We start from the raw sequence: 27,940 nt of genomic DNA, 5'->3' as shown, positions 1-27,940 counted from the left end.
CAACTGCAGATGGAAGCTTAAGACAGTGAACTCCCTCTTCTATCTTTCTGTTTCAGTCTTTCACATTAAATAAACGCCTCCTTGACTACTGGAGAAAAAATAATTATAATATTCCATTGAAGCCGAGAAATAAAGCAACCTTTGTTTATTTTTAAAAGATAAACATGGCTGATCTGCACTAATCATAATATTTTGAAGGAAAAAAACAATATTCAAGATTTTTAGCCTGTAGATAAATAGTATCCTGTTTTACTTATTCTGTTAGCCAAAGATAAGGTTGGAAAATGAGAAAATTGGATAATGCTTATGGATTTAAAAGTATCAGACATGGTATTCGATTCTGAGGAAATAAAGGCATAAATGGAAAAAATGGCTTAGTAAATGAATAAAAAAAATGAACTTAGGAAAGAATGAGATTTAAAAGTTTATACAATAAACTTTCCATGCTTGACGAGAGACTAAAACATTTTTTCAAGTCCTTAATGATGAGAACAGCAGCAAAATTCAAGACAATTAAAAACTGGCATTTAAGAATCTGCTGTATTGTCATGAATAAATCTAAGACAACTGTATCAGTGAAGCCTAAGAAAATCCCAATTACGACTCTATTCAAGCCAAGGAGCACTGACTTTCCGTTTCATTTTCAAATGTGTTCCCTTATTCCAGCTTTAAACTGTACCTTCAGATACAAAAGCCTAGAAGAGAAACAGGGTTCCAGTGCACGGCTGTAGAACCAGTCTTGCTGCATTAGACTTGCAGCATATAAACGACTCTGTCTCTAATTAAAATAGCAAAGCCAAGCTCAAGTGCATGCCCTCCTGTTCTAAATACATCATATATCTGAAGTATAAATTATAGAAATAAAGACATATAATGGCATGAAGGGCATGATAGTTTATTTTAAAAAACTGTACCACACTGATCATAATGACCAGCATACACATTATGATGGCTTTTCTCTTGGGTATTAACATTGCAGTATTTTTGTATACTGAAATGTTTCAATAGGACCAAGAACGTTAGAGATATAAAGATCTTAGATGAAAATGAACACTAATAATTCCGGTGTCCTACCCCACAGAATTAATTTAAACCCCTTATGAATCAGTGGCATTATAATGTTATATAGTTATGAAGGATGAAAGTTCTCTTCTAAATAGGCAGCATGAACTTATACTTCCTTTTTCTTTAATCTTTAGTTTTTATAATTTAAGCTATGTCCACCCTGGCCAAAGCACAATCATACAAGACACCTCAGATAATTTCAATGCTACCATTGCAAAGTTTAGTGATTTTTACTTAAACAAACAAAATCAAACCACTGCCAAAAAAGGAGGCAAGTAAAACTGATTTTCCAATCATTTGAAAAGCATAGTGCTTATTTGTCCAATACAGACTCAAACTTAAATTAAATGCTATCATTATAATCTCCAAACTTCTGCAATAAAATTAACATTTATATATATATATATATACACACATATATATATATATATACACACACATATATATATATACACACATATATATATATGGGTTTTGTTTATAGAACTGTATTTTGCAATCAACAAGAGAAAGTTATTTTTTAAAGAACAATATATTTGGTTACAGTTCCACATGTTGGTAGTAGAGACAAAGCCACATGATGTTAAATCTGGCTCTAAGTTACCTAAGGTATAAAATTTTGATCAAAATTATGATACTCTGATCTTAAAAATTCAACCCATGTGAGATTACTTTTTAGAGTAAATGTGCTGTTGAGTAATCATTTCAATAACCTTCTCTTTGTATGACTGTCTGCGAATTGACCCTTTTCTTTAATCAATGTGACTCACCAGCATTTCAAACTGACCTCTTTACTTCTATGTTACCATTTTTATACCCAGGGATTTCTGAGGCAGCATAAGTTTGACTTCATTAAAAACAGTAAATACTTTAACCTTTCAGTGACAGTTTTTAAATCTGTAAACTCAAGAATCACATTATTGAGCTCAGCAACTACAAAAACATTGAGATTTTGGCATTTCTAACCAGAATCTCTTTGTGCTTTTTAAATTAAGCTGCTTTTGAATCGTTTTGGTATTTATCAGCCATCGTATTTCCCTTATAATAATAAAAGAATATACTTAAGGTAATTTTTAAGGTTAAATGTTCTGGGGGCTTATCAATACTTAAAAACAGAAACAAAAACAATTACTTTTTTCCGTCAGCATTTGGAATAGTAGAAATTATTTCTGGTCCCTCCTTAGATCAACCAACACTACTTTTCATCACGTATAACACTGAATTTTACAGACATCCCTGAAAAGTTTTTGATAAGTAAACGAGTGAATCACAGTGGAGTCTCCATCAGTTAACAGTGTAGATCCAGTAACAAAACAAAACAGAACAAAAATTACACTGAATGTTAAAAGAAAATCTTCAAGCTAAAAAAAAAGAAAAGAAAAGAAAACCCTCCTTAGAATTAAAACCGAGTGTGTGTTGTCACTGATTCTGTGCTCGTGTCTCCAATTGATTAGACTCCTTCTCTGGGTTATAAGACATGTTCGATGAAATCTCCACACCAAGTTTCCAGGACACTTGAGTGAAGAGGCTATGCTACTGTAGCATCTAAGGGAACAGAGTGGCACCGTGTTCTTCCCTAACAGACACCACATCCAAAGATGAGCGTGCGTGTCCCTCCACTGTGCTCACCAGCATGTATCAGGAGACAAAACTTGCTGGGCAAACTGATGACAGCTGATCCTCCCACCCCGCCCCCAGCATCAACAGGAGGTTCCCAGCAGTTTGTCATTATGTGCACTGGCCTTTCACTCTTTCAGTCAGAAAAGTTGTGGTTACTTTAAAAAGGGGGTGGGGGGGTGGAGAAATGAAAAAACCAAGAGTCTAAAGGCACAAAGTCGCATAGCTGCTCTAGTTGGAGTTTGTAAACAGAGAATAAGTTGAATTTAGGTAATCCCAATCTGTGAGAGTAAAAAGGCATCCGCAGCAGGCTTTTATCCAGCCAGCTTCTTTGAGACCCTTCATGGGTTTTGAGGTCTACAAAGTATGCACTAAAATACCCATACTTCAAAAAGCAATAAGGCAAATAGTATAATCATTATTCCAAAAGTTACAATGGTAGTGTAGGCATACATAGTATAATTTAGTTACAATGTGTGGTACTGTTTCTATTATATAACCATATTAACTGCTTCTTTCCTACATAATTATATATTCAGCCGAGTTTCAGTTGAACACAAAACCATCCTTGTACCACTGCTGACAGTTGGCAATAGCTCTTTGATAGCAGTTTTATTCTGCTGTAGAAATTATCCTTGAACTGAAAAAAAGTCCATAATCCAACCTCCAGTCATTAAACACTATCATATTTGTGAAGAGCCTCTTCCAACTTCTGCGTCACTTTTTGGAAAAATATTATTTGTTGTTGTAAGAAATGCTGCATCTGTGATTTAAAGTCTCTTACTCGAATTTGATGGAAGTGGTGAATTTCTGCCAAAGTGGCAAAAGAAATAGTGTTACAGCGATCCTGAATGCCATCAGCCTTTTGGATCTCCATCTTCCCTTCTTCCACGTGTCGCCTACTCTCCTTTACTTTGGTAAGAGCTCCTGTAGTTAAGACAAAAATTAATTAAAAAATATATATGTATCCCAGTGGTACAGCTACATAGTAAACAGAATGCTGGGCATTATAAATACTTGCCTGAACTATTTTAAAGTCCTTTGGCATTTAAAGGGTTGACCATAATCACTTATTAAAAAGAAGAAATCTGGTAAAGTTTCTGAAAACACCTCCATTGCTGCAACTTCAGTTATCAAAACCAGCTTTTGCCATTGACCAAGTAGCTATAGCATGTTTCATCTCTTGCAGGCAGAGAAACTATAAACGACAGATATCAAACTCCAAGGAATTGTCCCTAAAAAGACAAACTAAGCAACTTTGCAGTTTTAACATTCTTAAGAGAAAAGGTATGACACCATTATATATGCATATATTAAGAGAGACATTTATAAAGGGGAGAATACTGCATGCATGCCTGGTTTTGACTCCACATTCTATCAGGAGACCCATACCTGCAGCATAATGGCCCTGTGAAGTAAAAATTTGGCTCTGTTTTTTTTTTTGGCCACATGGCATGTGGGATCTTAGTTCTCCAACCAGGGATCAAACCCGTGCTCTGAGCTTCATTAGAAGCTCAGAGTCCTAACCACTGGACTACCAGGGAAGTCCCTCGCCTCCTTTTCTTTAGGAGCTGTAAAGATCAGTGAGTTTTGAGTCTGCCCTAGTGATGATCTGGGAATGAAGCCAGAAGGTGTCATAGCCTCCAGTCAAGAAATGTCTCACCAGAGGGTGCGTGCAAGGAGGAGGAAAAAGCACGGTCTCTGTGGCAGGTGCCACATGAGGGCAGACCCTCCCCTAGAAGCATAGTCATATGAAAACACAAAAGGCTGAGGATGCTTAGGGGGTAGGAAAAATAAAGACTATTCATGGGTTTGTAAAAATGATAAAGCTCAGAGCACTTGAGCACAGCCAGCTCAAGAATCCAGAATACCTGACTCCACGTGGCACCCATTCTACTAAACCATGATGAAAGAGAGAAACATCTAGGACACCTGGCTTGGAGGTCTGCGGACATGGTGATGCTACAGGGGGGGAAAGGTAGCCTGTTTAGAAGGCAGTGGGAAAGCTGAGCAACTTTGTTGTGGAAATGTTCAGTTTTAGCTGATGGTGAAATACACAGGGGAAAAGCCCTATATCTAAATTTCTTCAAATCTGCAAAATAATATAGAGTAAACCTAGTATTAAATACAACGCTTAGAGCCTAAACAGCGTCTTTTTTTTTTGGCACAGCTCAAAGACCCGAAAAATTAAAACCCACTGACAACAAATGTTATAGCTACGTATGTATGTATGTATATTTTCATTTATTTATTCTAAAGAAGATCTTTACCTGAAAAGCAGGTGAGCCCTGGAGTAGAGAAAATGCCCTGCTTCCCCTGTGACCACACAGCGGAGATGCCGTTCGTGTTAGCAGAGCTACAGGAAGACCCCTGACCCATTCCCCTAAGAAGCCATCGCCCTGAAAATACAGCGCTGTTAACATTTTCCCCATGGCGGACGGGACTCGGGAAGCAGTGAAACCTGCCTGCTTGTGGTCTCAATACTAAACAGAGAAAGAGCACTGCCCCTCAGAGAGAGAAAATAATTTTTTGTAGCAAACTTATGTTCATTATATTTGTACAAGTGTCCTGTCCCGGTTTATATGTAAAAATTGAAGTTGAAGAGACCAGGAAAGCATGAGGCAGAAAACTAAAAAAGAAAAGAAAAGTATTTCAAAAAGATGGCTGAGAATATGAAATTTATGTTTCAAATGGTTGAGAGTGAGAACAAGAAGTCAAGAGAGCCAAGTCGCAGGAGATCTGACTGTTCATGTGATTCGGGGCCGAGGTGCCGGGCCCACCGTGCGAACACAGAGGACAGGCGCCGGCGCCCTGCTCCCGCAGACCCCCGGGCAGCTGTGCAGCAGCTGTGGCCTGTCCTGCGAATGTGCTGCAGGTATTACTTGTTCTAGTTACTAGAGTCCAGCACAGAGGAGCTCGGAAACCTGGCCCTGAGCTGTGCCAATGTCAATGAACCTGCAGCTTGTCAGACTCCAGATGAGATCGCCATATTCTCAGAAATGACATTCTGTTACACAGAACTGCAGACTGCAGACGTGCATCCATAAAACCAACTTACAAATGAACAAGACTGAAGTTTTCACAACTTGAATCACATCGGCATACATTTTCAAAACTCCTGGACACGGTACAAGTATTAAATCTCTGCAAGGTCTGAAGGCCTTTTGGCATTTGACACCTTTAAGCTTTCTGAGTGTACATACTAAAGGAGCCGAGAATTTAAGACTCACTTTTCTCCCGACTATAAGTTTATGTACTAAATAACACAGAGCCCCAAACAGTTGGGCTCTGGGGCTAGAATCTCAGCTTTACCAACATTTATGGAGGGTCTAACGTGTAGAGCACAGAACTGGCACACGGAGAAACTCACAAGAAATGTTCAAGTCCCCACCGTCCGGAAGCTCTCGAGGAAATCACCTCGCAAAGCACACTGAGGACAGGCACACAACCATGACATGAAGTGAAACAGGACCACAAAGCACAGAATTCTGCATAGGAGCTGAATATGGCTTTCTCCAAGATAACGTGATTGTGTCACAAGGGAAAATGCTCGGAGGGCCTGCTACGTACCAGGCAGTGCTGTGGACAAAGGGGGGAGGAAGGGCGAGAGGCAGGGAACAGGCGTAGATAACAGTAAATGGTAGCAGCCAAAAATAGTCACAATATAGGCGAGGCACTTTCCGTGTACCAACTCTCACCCTGCTGCTACTTTGCAACAGACATTAGTACTATTTTATGACAAGGGAACTGAGAAAGCCACCCAACCTCTTTGAGCCTCAAAGTCAGCGGTAACCCAGTAAGAGGCAGAGGAGATGGGATCTGAGTGTACAATGACTTCAAAGCAAACACTACAAATATTCAGAAAAGAAACTGGAGCCTGAACAGGCAAAAAAGCAAGGTGGGCACTGGTGAGCAGGGTGCAGGGGATAAGGGCTGGGCCACTGAGGATCAGCTATCCCCTCTCCTCCCCTTGACCCCAGGCCTCCCCACCCCCTGCCCCAGAGCTGAGGCTCCCGCACTGCCCTTCTCCCTTCCCACCTTCCTTGCAGGTCCCGGACTTTTATTCTGACATGCAAGTCAGAAGACCTTGTGAGTATGTAAAATAAACCATATAGGTTTTGAAAATTTCCCTCTGGAATCTTAGGAACCTCATTCAATTCACTAATTGTACCTGCAAAGCCTTTTAATATTTATAAGATGTCTGATTTTAATATTTATAAGATGTCTGATTTTAATATTTATAAGATGTCTGATTTTAATATTTATAAGATGTCTGATTTTAATATTTATAAGAAAGATGTCTGATTTTCTTATATTTGTAGCATATGATTAGGATGCCACAAAACATCGAAAAAGCAGCACATATTTCATTATTTTGAAAATGTAAGCTCAGACCTACATGGGGGAGGGGGGCCTCTCTTCCCCTGCCTCTCTCCCCCTGACTTAGATCTTACTGGAAAGTTATATAAATTAAGAACTACCACCAAAAATAGTAACATACAACCCCTGGATGGGCTTTGCCTTTGTTTGCTCTAGTGCAGTTGGACATCCCAGCAAAAAATTATTTTGCAAACTAGGAAGGACAGAAAAAAACACTGAGGATAGTAAGCACCCAAAGGCCAATTTTACTTGGAATTTTGGTTTAACGCACTTAATGCAATTCAAATCCATTAGCATAATGCATCAGGATTGCAAGTAGCAGGGAAATAGGAGATATAAGATATGTTTGTTTTGTTTTGTTTTGTTTTGTTTTTTTGCTGTACGCGGGCCTCTCACTGTTGTGGCCTCTCCCGTTGCGGAGCACAGGCTCCGGACGCGCAGGCTCAGCGGCCATGGCTCATGGGCCCAGCCGCTCTGCGCCATGTGGGATCTTCCCGGACCGGGGCACGAACCTGTGTCCCCTGCATCGGCAGGCGGACTCTCAACCACTGCACCACCAGGGAAGTCCCAACAATATACTTTTTGAGAAATCATAAGAGTTCCTGAGTTGAAACAGCAGTCCAGTTCTTCTCTAAGCAGCTGGCTGTTAAAGTTCAGGATGACAACTCCAAAGACCTTCAACGCCAAACCCCCCCAAAAGGAAGTTATCTTTTGTAAAATATTATTCAAAGTTTAAAAAATTATTTCCTTTAAGAAGAAAACCATTTTGCTTTTAAATATTCACCTTACAATCCTCTGGTTAGTTCTTCCTATACACTTTAACAAACACTAAGGGTTTACTGTGTTTGCTTTCTTATGAGAAAGATAAAGTCAAGTCCTTCAGTAAGCTAATTATGGAAGTTAATTAACTGGTTTACTGTCTGAGAGTGAACAGGAAAAAAAAAAAAGTGACATCCTTTAAACAGCTCAAGCTATCCATCTGAACAAATAGCATGGGTATAAACACTTGGGGACTGACAAACAGAACTATTGGGTTGGGCAAAAAGTTCACTCGGGTTTTCTGTAACATCTTAAGGAAAAACCCAAACGAACTTTTTGGCCAATCCAGTACTTTCTGGAGTTTCCCTTGAAGCTTCCCTCTTACCCCCTTCTACCCACTGCATTTCTAAATTCTGGGTTCTCTCAAGATCAAAGTGGGTACATACTTTTCCAATAGAAATTATATTAGAAACATTGGTTAGATGTAAGAAAAATAGTTTAAGTAATAGAACTAGCACTTGGGTTTTGTTACAAATGGCATATTCTCGCAGTTTGCCGATTCTCAAACTGGGAATTATCTGTACACACTTCTACGCTTCACATATTTTCATACTTAAAATATTAAGTATCACAAGGAAGGCAGAGATAGCCACATTTTCAATCAGGTTTAGCTTCTAAGGAGTGAGAGCTGGAGAAAGAAAACTACTGGAGCAGTTAGATCACTACAGACTTGCTACTTCTAACATAGCTTAAAAAATTAATTTGTAGCTTAAGAAACAACTGCAGAGGTACAATATAACCAGCTGTAGAGTTGTAACAAAACATTACAGCATATTTTTAAGTACTCTCTCAGCCGTACTGCATTTTTTACCAAATCCAAGAGGAGTGTAAATAAAAGCTAAAACCATGGCCCAGAATCTAAAGAGCAAAGGGAACACACATTTTTATCATGCAATTGATAAAAAAAACAGGCAAGGGTTTCCAAAACCTGTACTTTTTATGTGGCTAATTTAGAAGGTATCTATCCCCTGCCAGGTCTCTCCTCTCATAAACATCACATTGCTATCTTGCTTTCATAACAGAAAAGGAAAAACAAAGAATTAAGGGAGAGAAATGATAAAATAAAGCCTAAGATGAAAAGTAGTTGCTCTTGTATTAAACAGAAGTCCCCATAACACTCATGGGTAGGGCAGTGATTTTAAAATGAAATAAAATTAGTGTCAAACACATAGCTAGTGGGAAGCAGCCACACAGCACAGGGAGATCTGCTCGGTGCTCTGTGACTACCTAGAGGGGTGGGATAAGGAGGGTGGGAGGGACATGCAAGAGGGAGGGGATATGGGGATATATGTATATGTATGGTTGATTCACTTTGTTATACAGCAGAAACTAACACACCATTGTAAAGCAGTTATACTCCAATAAAGATGTTTAAAAAAAATGAAAGAAAATTAAAAATAGGAGAGATCAGAGGGAAACACATTTTAGAATGGGAACCTAAGTACATAACTGTAAAACTGTCTCTCGGGCTAAAAGACAGACGTTATATGGAATAATATATGGGCAAAATAAGATTTTACTATGAAAAGAAAATGGTGGAGGCAAGTATTAAATTCTGACATTAAATAAGAAGGGGCTGACAACACAGAGCAGTATTATATTCTTCATTTAAAAAAAAATAACAAGACAAAATAACAAGAAGGTAACAAATGAAAAATGGTGCAGCCTCCCCAAGTTACACAACTGAAAATAAACTCTTAAAGTGTATTTGAAGTACAGGAAAAAGTATTAATGAAAGTGGGGCAATATGTTTCCACCACACCCATGACTTTGCTTCCAAACAGGCAAAAGCAACCCAGCTCCCGTTCAGGACACCGGGCTGAGCTGGACACATTTCAGGTGTTTCTTCCTCAGAGGGTGGCTGAAAGGAACACAGAGACAGCCCCTCCTAAAAAGGCTTACAGGCTGAGAGGGAACCTTCAGCTGAGCACTCAATCTAATTATTAAATCAGTTGGACAAATTATTTAAATTTCTCCACAGGATAGAAGGTTCACCCAGGAACTGATCACCCTAAGCCTTTATTCCAAAGGGTGGAGCAGGAACCCTGAGGACTTCATTCTCATCCATCACTCTGTCCTGGCAAGGCACCCACTGGGGAAGCCGGGAGAGCTGATTCCTCAGTGAGAAGGGCAGAGTTGGGTCTCAGATTTTCTTTTTAATGCACAATAAGGGCTTTAGATGAGTTTTTGGTACAGTTTTCTCAGTCTAACAACAGGCTAAGTGACTTGTCCAAAGTCCCACAGCTAATTCCTGGCAAAGAACCCACCCTTCCTACTGCCTGCCAGCCCTGCCACTTCCCACTTAACATACCAGGCAGGGCCTCTGCTCCACTCTGCTGAAAAGGGTCCTTCCTTTTCCATGTTTGGAGAGGTAAAAGGAAAACTAAACCAGTATTTCAACTTTGCTTTAGGACCTGCTATTAACAAAATCTCCCAGACTCCTTTGGCATTCTTAGCTGACTCTGTACATGCAAAATTCCTAACATCTGTATACTTATCGCAATTGCCCAGTCTCAGAGAAAGGCACTTTGCCTGCTTCACCATCACCAAACCCAGCAGAACTCATGTCCTAAATTCACTCCCAGCCCTCTCCCACCATCTGCTTGGTATCTTACAATGTGAGCACAGTTTTAAAGCATGCTCAGGCTGGAATGAGCATCCTTCTTCATAATCCGCATGCACTCAATTTCAGAGGAATATTACACGTTTGTGGTGAACATAAAAACATAAAGAAATCAATCATATGACAAAGTTCATTAACATTATAACCTTAAAAGGCTCAAACTCAAACTCATTTTATAGATTAATTACAATCCAGGAAGTCAGCACCATTTTTTCTTTTTTTTTTTTTTAATTTATTGATTGATTGATTGATTGACTGGTTGCGTTGGGTCTTTGTTGCTGCGCACAGGCTTTCTCTACTTGCAGCGAGCGGGCGCTACCCTTCATTGTGGCGTGCGGGCTTCTCATTGCAGTGGCCTCTCTTGTGGAGCACGGACTTCAGGCGCGCAGGCTTCAGTAGTTGTGGTGCACGGGCTTAGTTGCTCCGCGGCATGTGGGATCTTCCCGGACCAGGGCTCGAACCCACGTCCCCTGCATTGGCAGGCGGATTCTTAACCACTGCACCACCAGGGAAGTCCCAGCACCATTTTCAAAAGCATCATGTTATTTACACAGCATGCCATTAAATTATGTACATCAGTAAAACTGTTTAGGAAGCATTTTATTGCCATTTTGGTTTTTCTAAAATGAGAGCAGTGAAGCTCTGGTGTCATCTAGTCAATTAGCACATTTTAAGAACCCACTACCAGCTGAACTAAAGCACATTAGCAAATACAGTCACACTACATTAAACTCTGCTGTATCGTCTGCTTCTGATTTGCAGAGAGAAAGCACTTTCCTGGCAACTTCTGACCCAGCAAAACTAGACAGGGGCAAAAAAACCACTGCAGTGCCTCAGGTATTTTAACCAGGGAGGCCCTAAATTCAGCTGAAGAAGTTGTCCAGCTTCCTTTCAGTTTCCCTGGTTAAGGCCTCTCCTCCACCTCCCTCAGGCCCCCCAGGGCTTGCTGGCTGCTCCAAACGCTCCCAACCCACCAGTTTCTGCACCTGAACTTTGCCTTCCTTTCTTCAACCAAATCTCTTATTCTCAGTATGCTTTGTCCCTCCTCAGACCAATTATACAAAAGGCCCAGTCACTAAGCAACAGGGATCCAAAAGCTACATTTTCTCCCTTAAAAAAAAAAAAAAAAAAAAAAGCAAGCATTTTATTTAATTTTGAAATCATGAATGTGCCAGAAACATTAACTAGATTTTCTGTCTTCCCAGGGCCCTGCCCCAGAAAACCCAGACTTTGGTGTGAGGGACAGAACAGGAGACAGGCTGAAGGGCACAGGGACAGCTGCGCAGAAGTTGCCTGAGACTGGACTAGACCTGTTTTTCTTCATTCCCTCGTATGCGTAAAATGTTGAAAGAGAATGCTAATTTGGTCAACGTGGCCTACTTTGCTCTTATCCTCTCATCACTGGTACCCACCCCTCTGGGTCCCTGCTAACGCCCCATTAACTCTTTCCCCTCCCCTTTCCTTCCTCCTTTTGGTCTCCACCCACCCACTTGTTGATTCCTCCTTCCCTTCTCTGCTCCAATATTTACTTTTTGATTTTTTTTTTGAGTAAAACGGCTCAAAAAACAAAGGCTGGCATTACGTAACAGAGACAGGACGGCCGTCCATCCAGGCAAAACAGTCCCACGTGAGCACCTGCTCTATGCAAAAGCTGTGGTCTGCACCTCGCGGGGTCTCGTTTTCTTCTCTCAGAGGTGGCCAGGAAACTTAGACAAGGTAAGCAACTTTATGAGGTGTCAGCTGCACATGAACCTGGGCTGCCCAACTTCCCAGCCCAAGCAGTTCCCTGTACCTGCCCGATGGGGGCTGCCTCCTCCCTGAGATCTCAAAGCTCCATGGACCAGCCCCGGTACACAGCACGCCAGGCCAAGCCCTCCAGAAGCCTCATCTCAGGGATAAGCAACCCCTGACCTGCCTCCAGGCCCTCAAAATTCTATTCCTGAATCACAACCTACTAAGTGGGCTCCAGATTTGGACCACATTAGTAAACTCTGGAGGGCACGAATAGTACTACTGAACTCAAGACAGTGACAGCAATTTTTTGAAGAGATTAAGTGTCCTTAGAGCCAAGAACTATCAAAATGCAAAGATATAATTAATTTAAAATTCACTTTCAATTCACAAAGAGAACTTTTGAGTCATTTTAAAAGGAGGGAAGAGGCTCTCGGTACAAGGATCATAAATTGCAAAAAGCAGTAACAACAAAAACCTGGTTGCCTGATAATGAAAAAATTAATCATTTAAAGAACTCAAGCCTCTAGGCTTGGTTTGGTCCTGAAGGTACAAGAAGAAGTCGTTTGTTCTAGGTAAAAGCCTTATTATATCCTAATTAAGCAGCCCTTATAGCTTCAGCAATCACCACAAGTGTAAGGGCAGAATGACATTTCGTATGAATGAAAGCATTCACTTGAGTGCACCACATCTTAAAACATTTGATTACTTTTACTCACTATGTACATACATTCACACAGCTCACCTTGTTCCAAAAGTGAAGAGGGAAATCACATGATTGTATCTCTTGTGGCTCATTTGGTAAAATAGGCTGTTCATCGCTAGGAAATTTTACATATAATAAACGTTATGTTTCAGCTGATACTGAATATTAAATCTGTGATAAAGATACTAGGGTGATAGATTCAAGAGAATTCTGCAAAACAGTGTCTTTATTTCAGCGGCGTCTGGATACAATGGTGAAAATGTTGATTTGCCTATGGCCAAGCAAATATAGATAAAGACTTTAAAATCTGAGAATAAGAAAAGCATGTATCATTTTTTTTCTTAAAGGTTTTATACCCAGAAAATCATAATAATATAAGGTAGAAAGAATATCCTTGATAATCATGAACATACAATAAAACTTGAAAAAACAACTGATATTGTAAAACAGAATCCATATAATGGTTTAAATTCAGAGAATACAGTTGATGACTGAGGTCCATTGTTCACAGTTCCTAATTTCCTAATTCTTTTGTTTCCTGATATACATGCATGAATATTGGTCTGTACAAATAAAGCGGCATTAGATATGTTCGCAAGCTGCCAGCACTTTGAATTGAAATGGCCTTTGACATACAACAAAACATACACGTACCTAAGAGAAAAGTGAACATTGGAAACTACCTTTAACCAAAGGTAAACCTTAGTTTCTTTTTTTCCAGGAAGATAAAGGGAGGCCCAAGCTAAAATAAATCTAATAGAAGCTGCTAAACAGATAGGCCCCTCTATATGGGGCAGGAAGAGAGTGAGGTGGCACCGGCCCTTTAGAATGGAAACCAGGGAGATGTGAGCTACCCACCCAAAGCCAGGATCTTTGATTGCCACGACTGCTTCTCAGAGGGCTGCAGTTCGTACTACAGTTAGAGTAATATTTTCAAAGAATCTTTCTTTCAAGTATTCTTCTCAAATAATGTCTAGTTTTTCACTTTAGAACTGTAATTGTAAACCCTGGTGTTAAACAACTGCTATTTAAGCTATGGTGGTACCAGTGGTGAGCAGCTAGCCCAGCATTAATCGCTTTCCTTAGTGCCGTCTGCTGTGGCCCTTATGACTGGAACTTCACATGGCTTTATCATCACTAAGCTTTGGAGACAATTTCTAAATCAGCTGTTGTAAACTTAGGAACACTCTTGACCCTGGGGTTTTCCTGCTTCCTGACACTGGCAGGGACCAGGTTCCCACTGGCTCTGAGTCTTTACTCTGGCCACATCTGGACTTCCTGAACTAGTTGTAAATAACCAGCTGAAGCCAAAACAAAGCAGCTAGAAATATATCATTTTAAGATAGACATGAAATACAACTCAAAAAGCATGAAAACTTATAGATTACCCATGTTGACATTTAGTAGTTTTTAAAGATGCCTCACTGCAGGCAATAGGTGGGCTTTTGTGAAAATCACAGATGTCAATATAACTAAGTATAATTTTTAAAAAACAGAAAATAGGATTTCTAAGACTCCCTTCAGCCCCATTCCTTCTCTTTCCCTCTAATCCTTCTCCTTTTCTTAACCTGCCTATTTCTATTCCTGGCATCACTACTTTCTGTCACCCAGACGGAAGACTTCAAAGCCCGCCTCGAGCCTGGTCTACTAATAAGCCTCTTCCGGCCTGTACTCAGCCCACAGGAGCAGCTTCTTGGGGACCAGGCTGCACTCGCTGAGGGATGCCTGCAAGAGCTCACAGTTAGGTTTCTGTGGCTCACTTCCTGTCTGCCAAGTGGGGATAAAGAGAGAATATACCTCAAAATCTCCCGTGAGGTTTAAATGGATATAATGCATATAAAATGTGAAGCATCATGCCTGGCACACAGGAAGCCCCCAAAGTATGTTCCCTACTTTTATCACAATTCCGATGTCACTCTTCAGTTTCAGACCTTTAGTGGCTGTTGACTGCCTACAGGATAAAACTCAATTTTCTAGCAGACGTACTACTTACTGTAGCATAAAGAGTACTGACCAAGGTCAAGGCAAAAAGTGAACTCAAATGCTGGCTCCTTATTAGCTGTGTGATCCTGGAAATCACTTCACGTCCCCGAGCCTCAGCTCCCACAGGTACCCAGCGGGGGAGTTAACAGCTGTGCTGGGTTCAATAGTATCTACCCCCCCCCACCCCGCCCCAACAAAATTCACATCCACCTGGAAACTGTGGCTGTGATCTTATTTGGATACAGGGTCTTTGCACATGTAATTACTTCAGGTAAGGTTGTACTCCGTTAGGATGGGCCCTAAATCCAATGATTAGTTAGCATCCTTAAAAGAAAAGGAGACAAAGGGACACACAGGGAGAACGCCACGTGAAGACGAAGGGAGACCCGGAGCCAAGAACAGCAAGGAGTGCCGGCAACCACCAGAAGCTGGAAGGAGCCTCCCCTAGAGCCTTTGGAGGCAGTGTGGCCCTGCCGACACCTTCATTTTGGACTTCTAGACTCCAGAACTGTGTGTGAGAGAATAAATTTCTACTTTTTTTAAGCCACCCGGTTTCTGGTAACTTGTTTCAGCAGTCCTGGCAAACAAATACAACAGCTAATAGTTAATGCTTAAAGACATTTGCCATAGAAATGGCAAACGGTCCACCCAAAGAAACGGAGGCTGAGAGGAGCTGCTGGTGGGAACTCAGCCCCACGCAGTTGTGCGTCCAGGCGCACTGCCACCCTGCTGCTATACCCACTCCTGAACAGAATGAGACACAATGGATGTGACTGCCCGCAATACTGCTGCTCACAAAGCAAACAGTCCAAACCGGCGGCCACAGCTACACACACACCAGCTACCTAACCTGCTGGACCTCCAAGTCAAGGGTCAGCAAACATTTTCTTTAAGGGTCAGATAGTAAATATTTGATGCTTTGCAAGACGAGGCAAAATCGAGGCCTATATAACCATTAAAAATGGAACCTTTAAAAAATGTAAAAAGCATCCTTCGCTCAAGTGCTATAAACAGACAGGCACCTGGGTGGGTTGGACCCGCAGGCTGTAGTCTGCAGACCCCTGCTCCATCTCCAAGCATCTCCACTGATGGCTCCACAGGCCCTAGTGTGCAGGTCATTTTACACTCCTTCCTGTCCCTTGCCCCACTCCTCTTGGCAAACAGCCCCTTGTGTCTCCTCCTCCCCACTCCCACAGACACTGCCTCAGTTTAGGACTGCAACATGTCTTGCCTGAATCACTGCAAGAACTCCCCATCTTGCCCCACCCTGAGCCACCCTTCACACCTGTCTCCAGGACCTGCGCATCTAAAGCGCTGGGCCGACCACATCAATACCCTTGTCTGATCTTGCATGATGCTCCCCCCATCAACTCCAGCAGCACATCAAAATCACGTGAGGACCTTTCTTAAGAACATCGATGTCTAGGCCACACATTCCTGACATTCAGATTCAACAGATCCAGGGTGGGGCCCATGTACAGCTAGCTGCAACCACTCCAAGGCTGACTGTGCGAGGCACCCAGAATTTAATCCCTGATTTTTGTACATATGGTTCCCTCTGCCCAGAATGCCCTTCCCTGCTCTGCCTACCAGGCAAACTTCCAACTGCTTTTCAAAACTCTTCTTAGACTGAGACTGGGAGAAGCCACCGCTGAACTCTCCCGTTCACTCTGCATAGTTAACCATGCCTGCCTCCTCTGTCCTACTTCACACCATGGCACGTGCCCACGACTGCATGAGTCACGCTGTACAGTGACAGCTAACTCACCCTGTCAGCCTCCCTCACTGACCTGAGCCCTGGGCTTGCAGCGTATCAGCTTTCATATGCTTATCAAAGCTAGCCTAAAGCATTCTCAAGATCACCCATGCACCTTCCATCAATGTTCCTCCAAAAGTCAAAATACAATTATCTTTCAAAGGGAAAACCAGTGCTACCACCCAAACCTCTAACACAAATGACAGCAACTCTCCATCCTCCTGACTCCCACGCACTCTTATTATACAGGCACTAAGTTAGATCTACCTCCTATTTCAATTTTCTGCACACACATCCTCCCTCCCTCATGGAACTGCATCTTCCCTGAGGGCAAGTACCTCCTGCTTAAGACGCTCAGTGCTTTGTGTATCCAAGCCACTCAACAAGGTGAATGCACTCACTCTGGATCATATGCTTCAAATGAAGCAAAAGGGACCCCAGTAAAAGTATTATCATGAAGGCTTACCGAAGAGGAAAGAAGTGTATGATATACAAGTTTAAACACCAGGAATCAATATAAAGTGAAACCTGAGGTACATAATATTAATTCTTCTGGCACATAAAGCATTTTCAAACTTCCTCCCCGCCGTCCCAATGAATTATGGAAAGTCATTTCGTAGATACTTAAGTCTAAGACTTTTAAATTGCTCACATGTTAATGACTTCATCCATAAACCATAACCAGATCCTATCTTTATTTCCTGTACACTTTTAAACCCTGTTATCCATCATCATATAAATTGAAAAACAAAAACATTCTATGAATCACAGAAGAAATCTATTTCAAAATCAACCAAAAAATACTTACGGGAGTGACTACTTCATTAATTCAACAAGCATTCATTAAGTACTTACTACGCATGCACAAAACGGTGGAACTTCATACTAGAGGAACATAAAAACTCCGATCCCCACACACTAACCAAGCAATGTATAGTCTCTGGCACACCAGTCAGCATTCCATCAGCGATGGTGACTTGGAAAAGGGCTGGGATACTCCAAGGAAGAGAACTCGACCTGAGGCTTGACTGTGCACGTGTTGGGTGGGGGAGATGTGGAACAGAACACAGGAGCCTGTCTGTCTCCAAGCATTACACTCACGTCCTGACGGCCCATCCCCACCTCTGTGCCACTCACGGCCTTCCTCATCTCAGCTGACGGAAACTCCATTCTCAGTGTTGGTGAAGCCAAAAACCAGAGTCACCCTTGATGACTCCTCTTCCTCTCAGGTGCCACATCTGATCCCTTAGGAAAACCTGCAGATTCTACCTCCAAAACATACCTACAGTGGGACCCCTCCTCACTGTCTCATCATCTCTCACCTGGATTATTAGATTATTGGCTCCCTGCTCCTGCCTTTGACCCCCTCCCCCCTCCCCATCCTATTCTCAACACACCAACTGGACTAGGTCTCTTCCAAGGTCTATTGGTACATCATTCCTTCGCTCAAGACCTGCAATGGCTCCCTTCTCACTTGAGCTTTTACTCCAGATCCTGACAATGACCTCTAAAGCCCTATAAGCCGAACCTTCTGGGACCTCATCTCCTACTCAGACCCTCTTAGCTCCAAGCACCTGGCCTCCTCCTGCCTGGCCAGCACACACCCATGCCAACGCCTTTGCTCTGGCTGTATATTCTGCCTGAGAAGCTCTGCCCCCATACCTGCTTGGCTAATGCCCTCACCTCCTCCAGGCCTCGGCTGAAATCTCACCTTCTCAGGGAGGCCTCAACGATCACCCTTTTCATTCTGCCCCATCCCCACTTGAACCGTTCCACTTTAATTTTTCCCCCTAACCCATATCATCCTTTGACATACATTATAATTATGTACTGTGTGTTTTCCCTTGTGGCTCCACCCTGCTAGAATGTAAACGCCACAAGGGCAGTGACCTTTGTTTTGACTACTGATGCAACCCTAGCATCTTTATAGTGCCTGACCTATGATGGGCACTTAAATATCTGTTAAATAAAATCAGGTTTATCTTTCAGAGGATCCCATGAATAAATCGAATGATGTTAAGCTCCCCTCCATAACCACTGTCTCCCTACCCGCTAAATAACACATAAAATTTCTTTATCAGAAGAGAAAAGTCACATCACAGTAAGAGATGTAAAGTTCTAAGAAAAGGAGCAGAAATGACGTGGACTAAAACTCGTCCACACTGAAGTTTAACCAGGCTACAAATCCAAGACCAACAATGCAAGACTGGTTCTACTTCCGGAGAGGAGACAGCACTCAGAACTCAAAGCGAAGTACAGTTTGTAGGAGGGAAAAGCCCGTCACACCTTCTCTCTCTCGTGGCCCTATTAATTACAACCTCATTGGGGTCGGAGGGAAGCTGCTCCAGCACCCAGCTCGCCTCGGCTTCGGAACACCTGGGAGCTCTCGCCCGCAGGCAAGAGGCCAGGTAGTCATCGCTTTCACATCCGCAGCACCTGGCAGGGCAGGCCCTGCATGCATGTTTGCTGATCCAAACTAAACATGCATGACTCTTCTTTCACGTCAACCGATAAAAGGATTTTCACACTCCTAGATTACACAGTCTCGTAAGCAAACAGAACGCTACTGAAACTAGCCTGAAACAATGTCGAAATGTTCATCATATACTTAGGAGTATTTTATTTTCAATGCAGGAACGATGCTATTAAAGTCAACCAACAGAACGATACCTAGGAAATCGTGAACCTCACATTTACAGATGAGGGAACGGAAGCTCAGAAATGCCAGTGCTTGGTGCAGGCCACAAGTAATTTGGAGGAGGAGAGGGACTGGCGACAGCAAACTGGTGACCCCACTAACACTGACGTTTATTCCTCTGTTACCATTTCTTCTGGTGTGCAATACAGGACAGCTGAGTTAAAATACAACGCTCAACTGCTATACCGATGCTCCCTTGGCGTTTCATCCTTTTGCCTGCAATTCTGTTGGCAAAAGGCCACCAGGAGGGATGATAAGATCCCTGGAATTGCCTTTTAAGGGACAGTACCTCCCATTTTAAAGGTACCATTTTACTTTGCAAAAATAAAGCATTTAAGTGAGCAGTTACTAAGAACCATAACTCTTGATCCTCATGATAACCTTATGAGGAAGTGTTCCCACTTTGTCAATGCGAAAACAAGGCTTACAGAGGTTAGAACAGCTTGCCCAAAGCTCCGCTCACATCACACACTGGTCGCCCAGATGCCAGGCTAGCCCACAGTGGTGAGACTGTGCCTGTGGGGCTCTAGAGCTGACTCAGCTCCCTGTCAGAACTGGGCCAGCCCCATCTCCTCTGTGTAGCCCTGAGGGCTCTCAGCAACCTGGCACACAGCTTCTCCGCCACTAGTCAAAAAACTCCATGAGGGGACTTCCTGGTGGTCCGGTGTTTAAGACTCCATGCTTCCACTGAAGGGGACACGGGTTCGATCCCTGGTCGGGGAACTAAGCTCCCACATGCTGCTTGGCGCAGCCAAGAAATAAAATTTAAAACAAACAAACAAACAAACAAAATTCATGAGGATCAGAGTCCTGTCTGTCCCTCCTGCAGACACGAGTCGAGTCTCTGTAAACGCGGGATGACAGACAGTACAGGTCTTCCGGGCACTGTCTCTCTAAACAGATCTAAGCATTATGGTGCTGTGTGTGTGTGTGTGTGTGTGTGTGTGTGTGTGTGTGATCATCATAAATTGATGGCAAATCAAATCTAACTTGATATTACACTTTGGTTTTAAAACACTTTGAGAGACAATATAGCAGATTTTTATTCAGCCTGAAAAGAGGGAATGTAGTTTAAGAAAAATGTCATGTTTGTATCGGTTGTTTGGGTTCCACACAGTCTTTGGAAATCCAAAGATGACCAGACAGGAGCCTGTGAGGAGAATACTTCTGAATAAAGAGGAAAGTCCAGCTGAGTCCAAGAGTCCTCAGAAGACCATGGGTGGGAGTGTGGGTCCCCGCCTCCTTTGGGCTCTGTGGTGACCAGCCTAACAGACTGGGCTTCCGGGTGTGATTCTCACGAGGGCTTCGTGGCTCAAAAAAGAAGTCAGAGAAACCAATGACAGGGTGATGTGAGCAGTATCCCCATCTAGATCGTGACCAAGACTGTTGGTGGCCAGTCATGCTGACATTTTTTTTTTTTTTTTTTTGCGGTGCGCGGGCCTCTCACTGTTGTGGCCTCTCCCGTTGCGGAGCACAGGCTCCAGATGCGCAGGCTCAGCGGCCATGGCTCACGGGCCCAGCCGCTCCGCGGCATGTGGGATCTTCCCGGACCGGGGCACGAACCCGTGTCCCCTGCATCGGCAGGCGGACTCTCAACCACTGCGCCACCAGGGAAGCCCCATGCTGACATTTTAACCAAGGAATTCAGTCATCTATAACAAAAGTCCCAAAGGTAACCTCATCTTCACTAAGAAAATACAGTTGGACCAAAGATTAAGGCCTGGAACTGAAGTTTCCTTAAAAAGTAGCTGGGAGGGCTTCCCTGGTGGCGCAGTGGTTGAGAGTCCGCCTGCCGATGCAGGGGACACGGGTTCGTGCCCCGGTCCGGGAAGATCCCACGTGCCGCGGAGCGGCTGGGCCCGTGAGCCATGGCTGCTGAGCCTGCGCGTCCGGAGCCTGTGCTCCGCAACGGGAGAGGCCACAACAGTGAGAGGCCCGCGTACCGCAAAAAAAAAAGAAAAAAAAGAAGCTGGGGATGGAAGGACGGGAGAGGAGAAATGGGTGCAGTTAAGACGGGGCTAAAGCAAAAAGGATGAATGACCTCGGTTTCTAGCCGAGGTTTCAAAATAAGGATGAGCTTGTAAACAGCCCGCCTATTAGACCTTTTCTCTGTATTCCTGACACCACCCTCTCAGGGCTATTTTTAGCTACAGGAGAAAGGGGAGCAGAGAGGGAAGGGCTCACGGTGGCCCAGCCTCACCTCGTGTGCCCTGCCGGGACTCCGGCTATCTTTAATTAATGTCTGAGGGACATAAGACCGACCCTCCCTGTGCTGAAAGGAAGCACAATGGTGAAATTCTACCCCACAAGACTGATAGGCCCACTACTGGTGTACCATTCCTGAGGTCCCGGGGCTGTTTTCTGTTCAAAAGAAGGCTCCATCTGGAACGTTTACAGAGGGCAGTGAAGTAGACCCTGCCTGCATGTTTAATTTACAAGTACAGAAAACAGGACTGCCTTGTTTATATATCTAGTTCTGCATCCTCACTTCACACACTAAGACTACATTTTACCAACCAATCACTTTTACATGATTTTATACCTTTTCTCTGGAATACAATTTCATAAATGACTCCCTCTGGCTATCTAGTCCAGATTCATAAACAAAGATGAAACCAACATTTCTCATCATCTAACGTTACAGGCTTTCCCCTTTCGCAATATTCCCCAAGAGATAAGCCTAAAGCTTTTAAACCACCACAACTCACTGCCATTCAGATTAAGCTTCATTAAATATTAGAGGTTAACTGTATCTTTGGAAACAGAACTGAATATGCTAGGAAACTGATAGTGAAATATATTCTATGTACCACCCCAAACTCAGCAAGGCCGGCATTATAAAGACATACTGCAGGCAGGGGCGATAAAGAGGGAAAGGATAAAAGGCTGCCATTTCAAGAAAAAACAATCAAGACCACAGGGTTACAAAGCTCACTGATAAGACCTGTGTAGACTGCTTAGTCAGTGATCAATGAACTGCCCATGAACAAAGAATTTAAGGGACTCCTGTGAAGACAAAGCAAAATATGAAGAAAATTCAAACAGGTTCTGAATTCCACCTACTGTACTTCAAACTACAGCAAACTGCCTTCTTCCCACACTCAACTCCATTAACAGAAATAGCTCTGTTTATTTAAGACTTCATCAGTTGATGAAAAAAATCAGAATTCTAACCATTCCCTTTTCGCTGAAGGAAACACAAGGCTCTTTTCACTTTTGCAGAAAGTACTTATACTAAAACCATTATTAAGTTTAAGCGATGGTTTTGGTACTAAGTAGAGTCAGAAAATCCCAGTCCACCACATTTGAGAGTATCTGAGTTTTCCACCCTCTTTCTGGAGCTGGTTCCTCACCAGCCTCAGATGTCCATCCTGAGACCAGTTGCATTTTCTTAATGGGACATGAAGGCAGGCTGCAAAGCAGGTGGACGTCCTCACACTGCAGAAATATTACTCACTGGTTGAGTGCCTGGGAAGTTCTGTAGAGAGGGATCTAGCAGGACCTGTTTCCCCTCCCATTTTTTATCGCCTAAGCCTATATGGAGAGGAGATGCCAGGCGATGACCAAGAAAAAAGCAAACTATCCGGAAAGTATGTGAAAAGGTCATCAATTTGCCGGGCAAACTTATGACAGGACTGACAGTTAAACTATGGCCAACGGTCCAGCTCGACACTCTCCAATTAGAACCTGCAGCGGGGATGGAAATATTCCTCACCTCTGTTGTCCAATATGGTAGCCGCTAGCTATAAAACACTTGAAATATAGCTAGTGTGACTAAGGAACTGAACTTTACTTTAACTAACTTAAATAGTCCCACGTGGCTTGCAGACCCAGCATGGAACAGCACAGGTTCAGGACGCCAGGAAAGCTGGCTGATGGCAGCAGTCTCCTGGATAAGAAAAGGGCTCAGAGGAGCCTACTGTTCCTGTCCTTTCCCCCAGAATCAAGCAGGGAAAAAACTAATTAACTCCCCTTCTTAACTGCTTTAGTAATTGAAAAGCACTTTCTAATCATTTTCTGACTCAACTGAACGTGGGTCTCTTAATATATGATTAGAACATGTAAAATGTAAAAGTGGTGAAACTGTTTTTCTCTTACTGTAAACAATGAAGACTTCAGACTTGAAATAACTATTTTGAATATTTAAATTTCTCCCAAGTTGAAATATAAACTTTGGACCAAATACTTACAACAAAAAATTGTATACGCTGCTTAAAGATTTTCACTTTCTTTTGTTTTTTTGGCTCTCCTCTCAAAAGTCACAGTAAGGCCTCTGATATGATTACATTTTGAGGCCTTGGAGGAAAAAACAACTTGCAAACAAAATCCCCAAGTGCTCAGACTAAGAACGATTCATTCCAACAGCAACTGTGTACGGGGCTGTGGGGGGAGGTGTCTGAGCTGCTCTTTACAACCACGTGAACATCCAGAACGTGTTCAAAAAGCTTTAGCCTGGCTAAAGCTCATCTGCATTCCTAAAAATGCCAGCACTAGCATCACTGATAAACGCTGGCTGTAAACAAATGCTTTTAGCCTTATGTACTGCACACTATAGCTTTAAATGGCAGTACATTCTAAAGACACGTCATCTAGGGACACAGGTTCCCTGTACGTTACACACCAAGGCTACACCAGAAACAAACTACGTTGAATATCAACTGGTGTTCTTTACCGAAGTTCCTAAAGATTATGTTTAGTGCCCTTGAATTGTTTAAACAACGTAAAAATGGTACTGGTTTTAATGAAGGAAGTTTCTCAAATCCCAGCAGGAAACAATTTTAGTTCTAGAGTTAAAAAAATAAACTATGTATATGGTTTAACAGGCTACATATAAACTCAAAATAGACCTCAGAGCAAACATCACACCTTTTCTAATAAATAATTTCAACGGCAGAGCACCTGACAAGACTGAGTGTGTGGTCTGATGACAGTAAAACCAGTGAATGGATGGATGAAACCCTGTAGTAGCCAGTCACCTATGTGTGGCTGCAGGAGTCTGTCCTGGCTCCACCCTTTCAACTACTTACCAACAATTTGCATAAACTTACAGAAACAGTTAAAAAGGCGGCCAGCACTGATGTAACACAATGGAATTTAAATGTAAGGTCCTGCATTAAAGGCTCAAAGAGCCAGTTGCACCAGTACCATCCAAAATGTCAAGGGTTCACAGCAATCTACGCAAAAAAGCATAAGGAATGTAGATGCAGCTTCAATGCAGGTCCAAAGCGATATGGCTGCTCAAATAGCTAATTCAGCCTTACACTGCACTTACAAAATGTAAATTGCCAAGAAAGTTACTGTTCTCTACTAAAACTAGTACTGCAGATGTCTGGGGTGCATTTTATCAGGGGCAAAGCCAAGATCAACGTGTCTGAAGGGCCCCCCCTTTGGTAAGTTAGAAGACTGTCACATACTTGGAAGGGGAAGGACTGCAGCAGAGGGGAAGGAAGCTGCTGTCCCCAAAGGTCTGAAGGGCTGACATGTTGGTAAGGAACAGACTTATTTTGTGTGGTTCCAGGGAACAGAAAGAGAATCAAGAGAGGCAAGTTTTAGGTCAATACCAGGAAGAATAGGTCAAAGATCAGGGCTGTTCGTAAAGGGACTGGCCCACATGGCAGGGCAGTGAGCATCTCATTACTGAAGGCGAGACCTGGTGGCCCAAGGTTTCCACCACCTCAGGAAGGTAGTTAGGTGACTCCCTCTTCCCTCTCCACACTGAACAGAAGACATTCACAGGCAAGGCTGCCTCCCTAACTCCACCCCCTCCCCATTCTCCCTCACTCGAGGCATGCTATCAGAAGTTAGTGACTAACCTTAAGACAGGAATTACTAATTTATTTATTGCAGATTGTAAAAAAAACAATCTGCAAACTTCAGTGCTTTAACAATAGTTAGGGACTCTAACAACTACTAACACAACAAGCTCTGACAGGCAGCTAGGCAGCTAACTCACTGGGATACCAGAAACACTGCTCTCAGACACAATACTCAGAGATTCTATACGTTCTACACAGCTTCCCTGCATCATTCTCCTAAATAATGTTCTTAATTTCAGTCTGTTAATAGACTCCAAACTCAAAATGACCGAACCTAAAGAGATTAATTTTCTTAAAACTTCCTGAAATTAGAGTGAGTCTTTTACCTCATCTTACAAAGGTTGCAAGCCAGAAGCCTGTGCAGACAATTCCTAAGCTGCCCCAGCCAGTACCTCAGAGAACTGACCCTAATGTCTACCAACGCAGTGACTGAGTGGTGTGCAGGGCGAAAGCAGAACTTACCTTTATTTGCAGATATCCATCCCCCCCCCTTATTTCCACACTTCCGGAAACCCACGACTAAGTGACACTGCCAGTGTCCAAATGGATGCCTAACATGGTTTGGGTCCCCTTCTAATTCTACCCTAGACACAAGATTACAGATCCCAGAAGCTCATTGCCCAACTATTCAAACTCTAAAATGACAGCACTGTCATCAAAAGTACTCTCAGAAACTCCTCTGAAGAGTACCGGCGCCCTGTCCGCAAATATTTTAAGGAGGAAGCTACCGGCCCCCAATCCGCCCTATGCTCAGGGCACCGCTTGGCTGTCCACATCCCTGCTGTATTCCCGACCTGTAGGATATTAATGTGAAACAGACGATGGTAGTTCTGTCAAAGTCACCCTTTCAGCCTGAACAACACATTCCACACCACCTGCTCTAAAGGCCAGGCTTTACCTTTCTGAACGTGGATGATGTCGGGGAAGTTGGCCAGGTGCCCCTGATACAGCGCTAACAGGTCCATGACGGGGTCCAGGTCCTGCCTGGGCTGGTCGGCGAAGAGCTCGCCGATGGCGTCGTAGGCATCTCCGGTGAAGGCGATGGCCTGGTTCAGGCCGGCCGAGAAGGCCTGCTGGTCCAGCTCAAAGGCCTGGCTGAGGCCGCGGAAGGACTGGCCCACCTTCTGATACTCCTTCTTGAAGCCCGTCACCTGCTTGCGCGCGAATTCATTGGCCGTGTGGTTGAGCTGCAGTGCACTGTCGTCCATCTTCTTGGTGAAGCACTTGAAGCCGTCGATCTTGCTCTCCACCTCCTGCAGGTCGAGGGCGGCGGCGGGGGGTGTGCTCAGGGTCAGGAAGAAGTTGGCGCCCACCATCTCATCCTTCTCGGCCTTCCTCTTGCCCTGTTTCCAGGCCTTCTCGTCGGTGCTGCTGGGGCAGGTCAGGAAGTGCTGAAAGACGTCGCACTGCGCCAGCACTGGGTGGCTGGCCATGTGGTTCATCCACCAGATCAGGCCCTTCCTGCGCTTGGAGATGAAGTCCTCCTCGAAGCGGCCGGTGGCCTGCTTCTCGGGCAGGTGGGGCACCGAGATGACGGGGAACTTCTCGGCCAGGCGCGCATACAGCCAGTCAAAGTGTTTGTAGCGCCGGTGCACTGGCACCTGCGTGTGCGTGGGCACCAGCTTGTAGGAGATGTAGCTCTTCATGCCCTTGAACTTGGTCTGCTTGGTGGGGTCGTCGATGGTGCACTGGAAGGGGTAGGGGTTCTCCTGCCACTCGGGGCCGTAGGGCCCCAGCACCACGCACAGCTTGTCCCCGTCCTTCACGAAGCCCGACGCCTCGCCCAGCACGAAGGCCTCCCCGCCCGACTTGACGAAGGTGGAGAAGCGATTGAGGTTGCGGCTCACGGTGGCCGAGCTCTTGGCCCCCGACGGGTGGTGCTGCGGGGGCGCCGAGCCGCCGCGGGAGCCCAGCGACAAGTCGGTGCGTGTGGACAGGCGGTAGCGGCCCACAGCGCCGACGCCCCCCGACGACGAGCCGTCGAGGTCCGGGTACGCGCCGCTGCCCAGCACGCCCGGCTCGTCAGCCACCGTGGAGCTGTCGTCCCACTCGTCGTCCCAGTCATCGTCGCTGCCCTGGCTGGCCTGGTAGCCGCCGCCGTAGAGCTGCTGCGGCGACGGCTGCAGGGCACCCCCGCCATACGAGAAGCCAGCGCCCGGCGGCTGGAAGGTGCTCGGCGGCGGCGCCTGCTGCGGTTGCAGCAGCGGCTGGAAGGCGTCGGGCGGCGGCTTGAAGGAGGCGGGCGGCGCGGCGGGCAGGGGCTCGAAACCGCCGGGTGGCACGTTGGCGTAGCGAGCCGGGGCGCCCGGGCCGCCGTCGCCCGCCGGGCCGGGCTCGGGGGCTCGGATCACCTGCACGTACGAGGCCGGGAAGAGGCCGCGGTCCCCGCGGCTGTTGATCCCCTCGAGCCAGCCCTCGATGTCCTGCTCGCTGCACAGGCTCAGCACCTCGTGCTCCCGCAGCGAGATCTCGCCCGGGTTCTCCGACCTGAAGTCGTACAGCGCCCGGGCGCGCAGCGCCATGGTCCCGGCGCCCCGGAGGGCTGCCCCCGACTCCTGGCGCCCCGAGCCTGGTGCCGGCCCGAGGGGGCCGCGGTGGTGCCCGCGCCCTGGCGCGCGGACAGAAGCCCCGAAGGCGGCGCACACTCCTGTGCCCCTTCCCGCCGGTCGCACCCTCCGCGCCCTCCGCGCCGCTCGGCTTGTAGCGCTGACTGCCGCGCTGGGCGGCCGCCGCGGCCGGTTGGGGG

The 27,940-nt window shown here is 44.6% G+C and overlaps 1 protein-coding gene across 3 annotated transcripts; it reads right to left on the bottom strand.

Annotated features, from left to right (window-relative positions):
• Window positions 1-879: 879 nt before the first annotated feature.
• Window positions 880-27,940, bottom strand: SNX18 (sorting nexin 18). 3 transcript variants are annotated; one of them, XR_016392645.1, is made up of 3 exons: window positions 26,093-27,822; window positions 12,981-13,248; window positions 3,522-3,609 (listed from the first exon to the last, which is right to left on the bottom strand). XR_016392645.1 is itself a non-coding variant. In XM_022597612.2 (2 exons), exons 1-2 carry the CDS (start codon window positions 27,714-27,716, stop codon window positions 3,356-3,358), a joined length of 1,878 nt encoding a protein of 625 aa, XP_022453320.1. In that variant the 5' UTR covers window positions 27,717-27,940; the 3' UTR covers window positions 880-3,355. The 3 variants fall into 3 exon arrangements, 1 of the variants encoding a protein (XP_022453320.1); XR_016392646.1 differs by having other exon boundaries at window positions 12,981-13,212; XM_022597612.2 differs by lacking the exon at window positions 12,981-13,248 and having other exon boundaries at window positions 880-3,609; window positions 26,093-27,940.

Source organism: Delphinapterus leucas, chromosome 3 (assembly GCF_059928025.1).
Source record: "Delphinapterus leucas isolate spDelLeu-1000000601 "Yukka" chromosome 3, BTC_Dleu_Yukka2, whole genome shotgun sequence".
Lineage (NCBI taxonomy): Eukaryota > Metazoa > Chordata > Mammalia > Artiodactyla > Monodontidae > Delphinapterus > Delphinapterus leucas.
Note: the sequence above shows the minus strand (reverse complement) of the source record. Positions and strands in the feature narration are given on the sequence as shown.

What these genes read in the sequence shown, in the direction of transcription:
- SNX18 (XM_022597612.2), bottom strand. Translation starts at nt 27,716, where the DNA reads ATGGCGCTGCGCGCCCGGGCGCTGTACGACTTCAGGTCGGAGAACCCG. An exon ending in CATCATCCACGTTCAGAAAG is followed by an intron (nt 3,610 to 26,092) that starts GTAAAGCCTGGC and finishes TCTTAACTACAG; the next exon opens with GAGCTCTTACCAAAGTAAAG.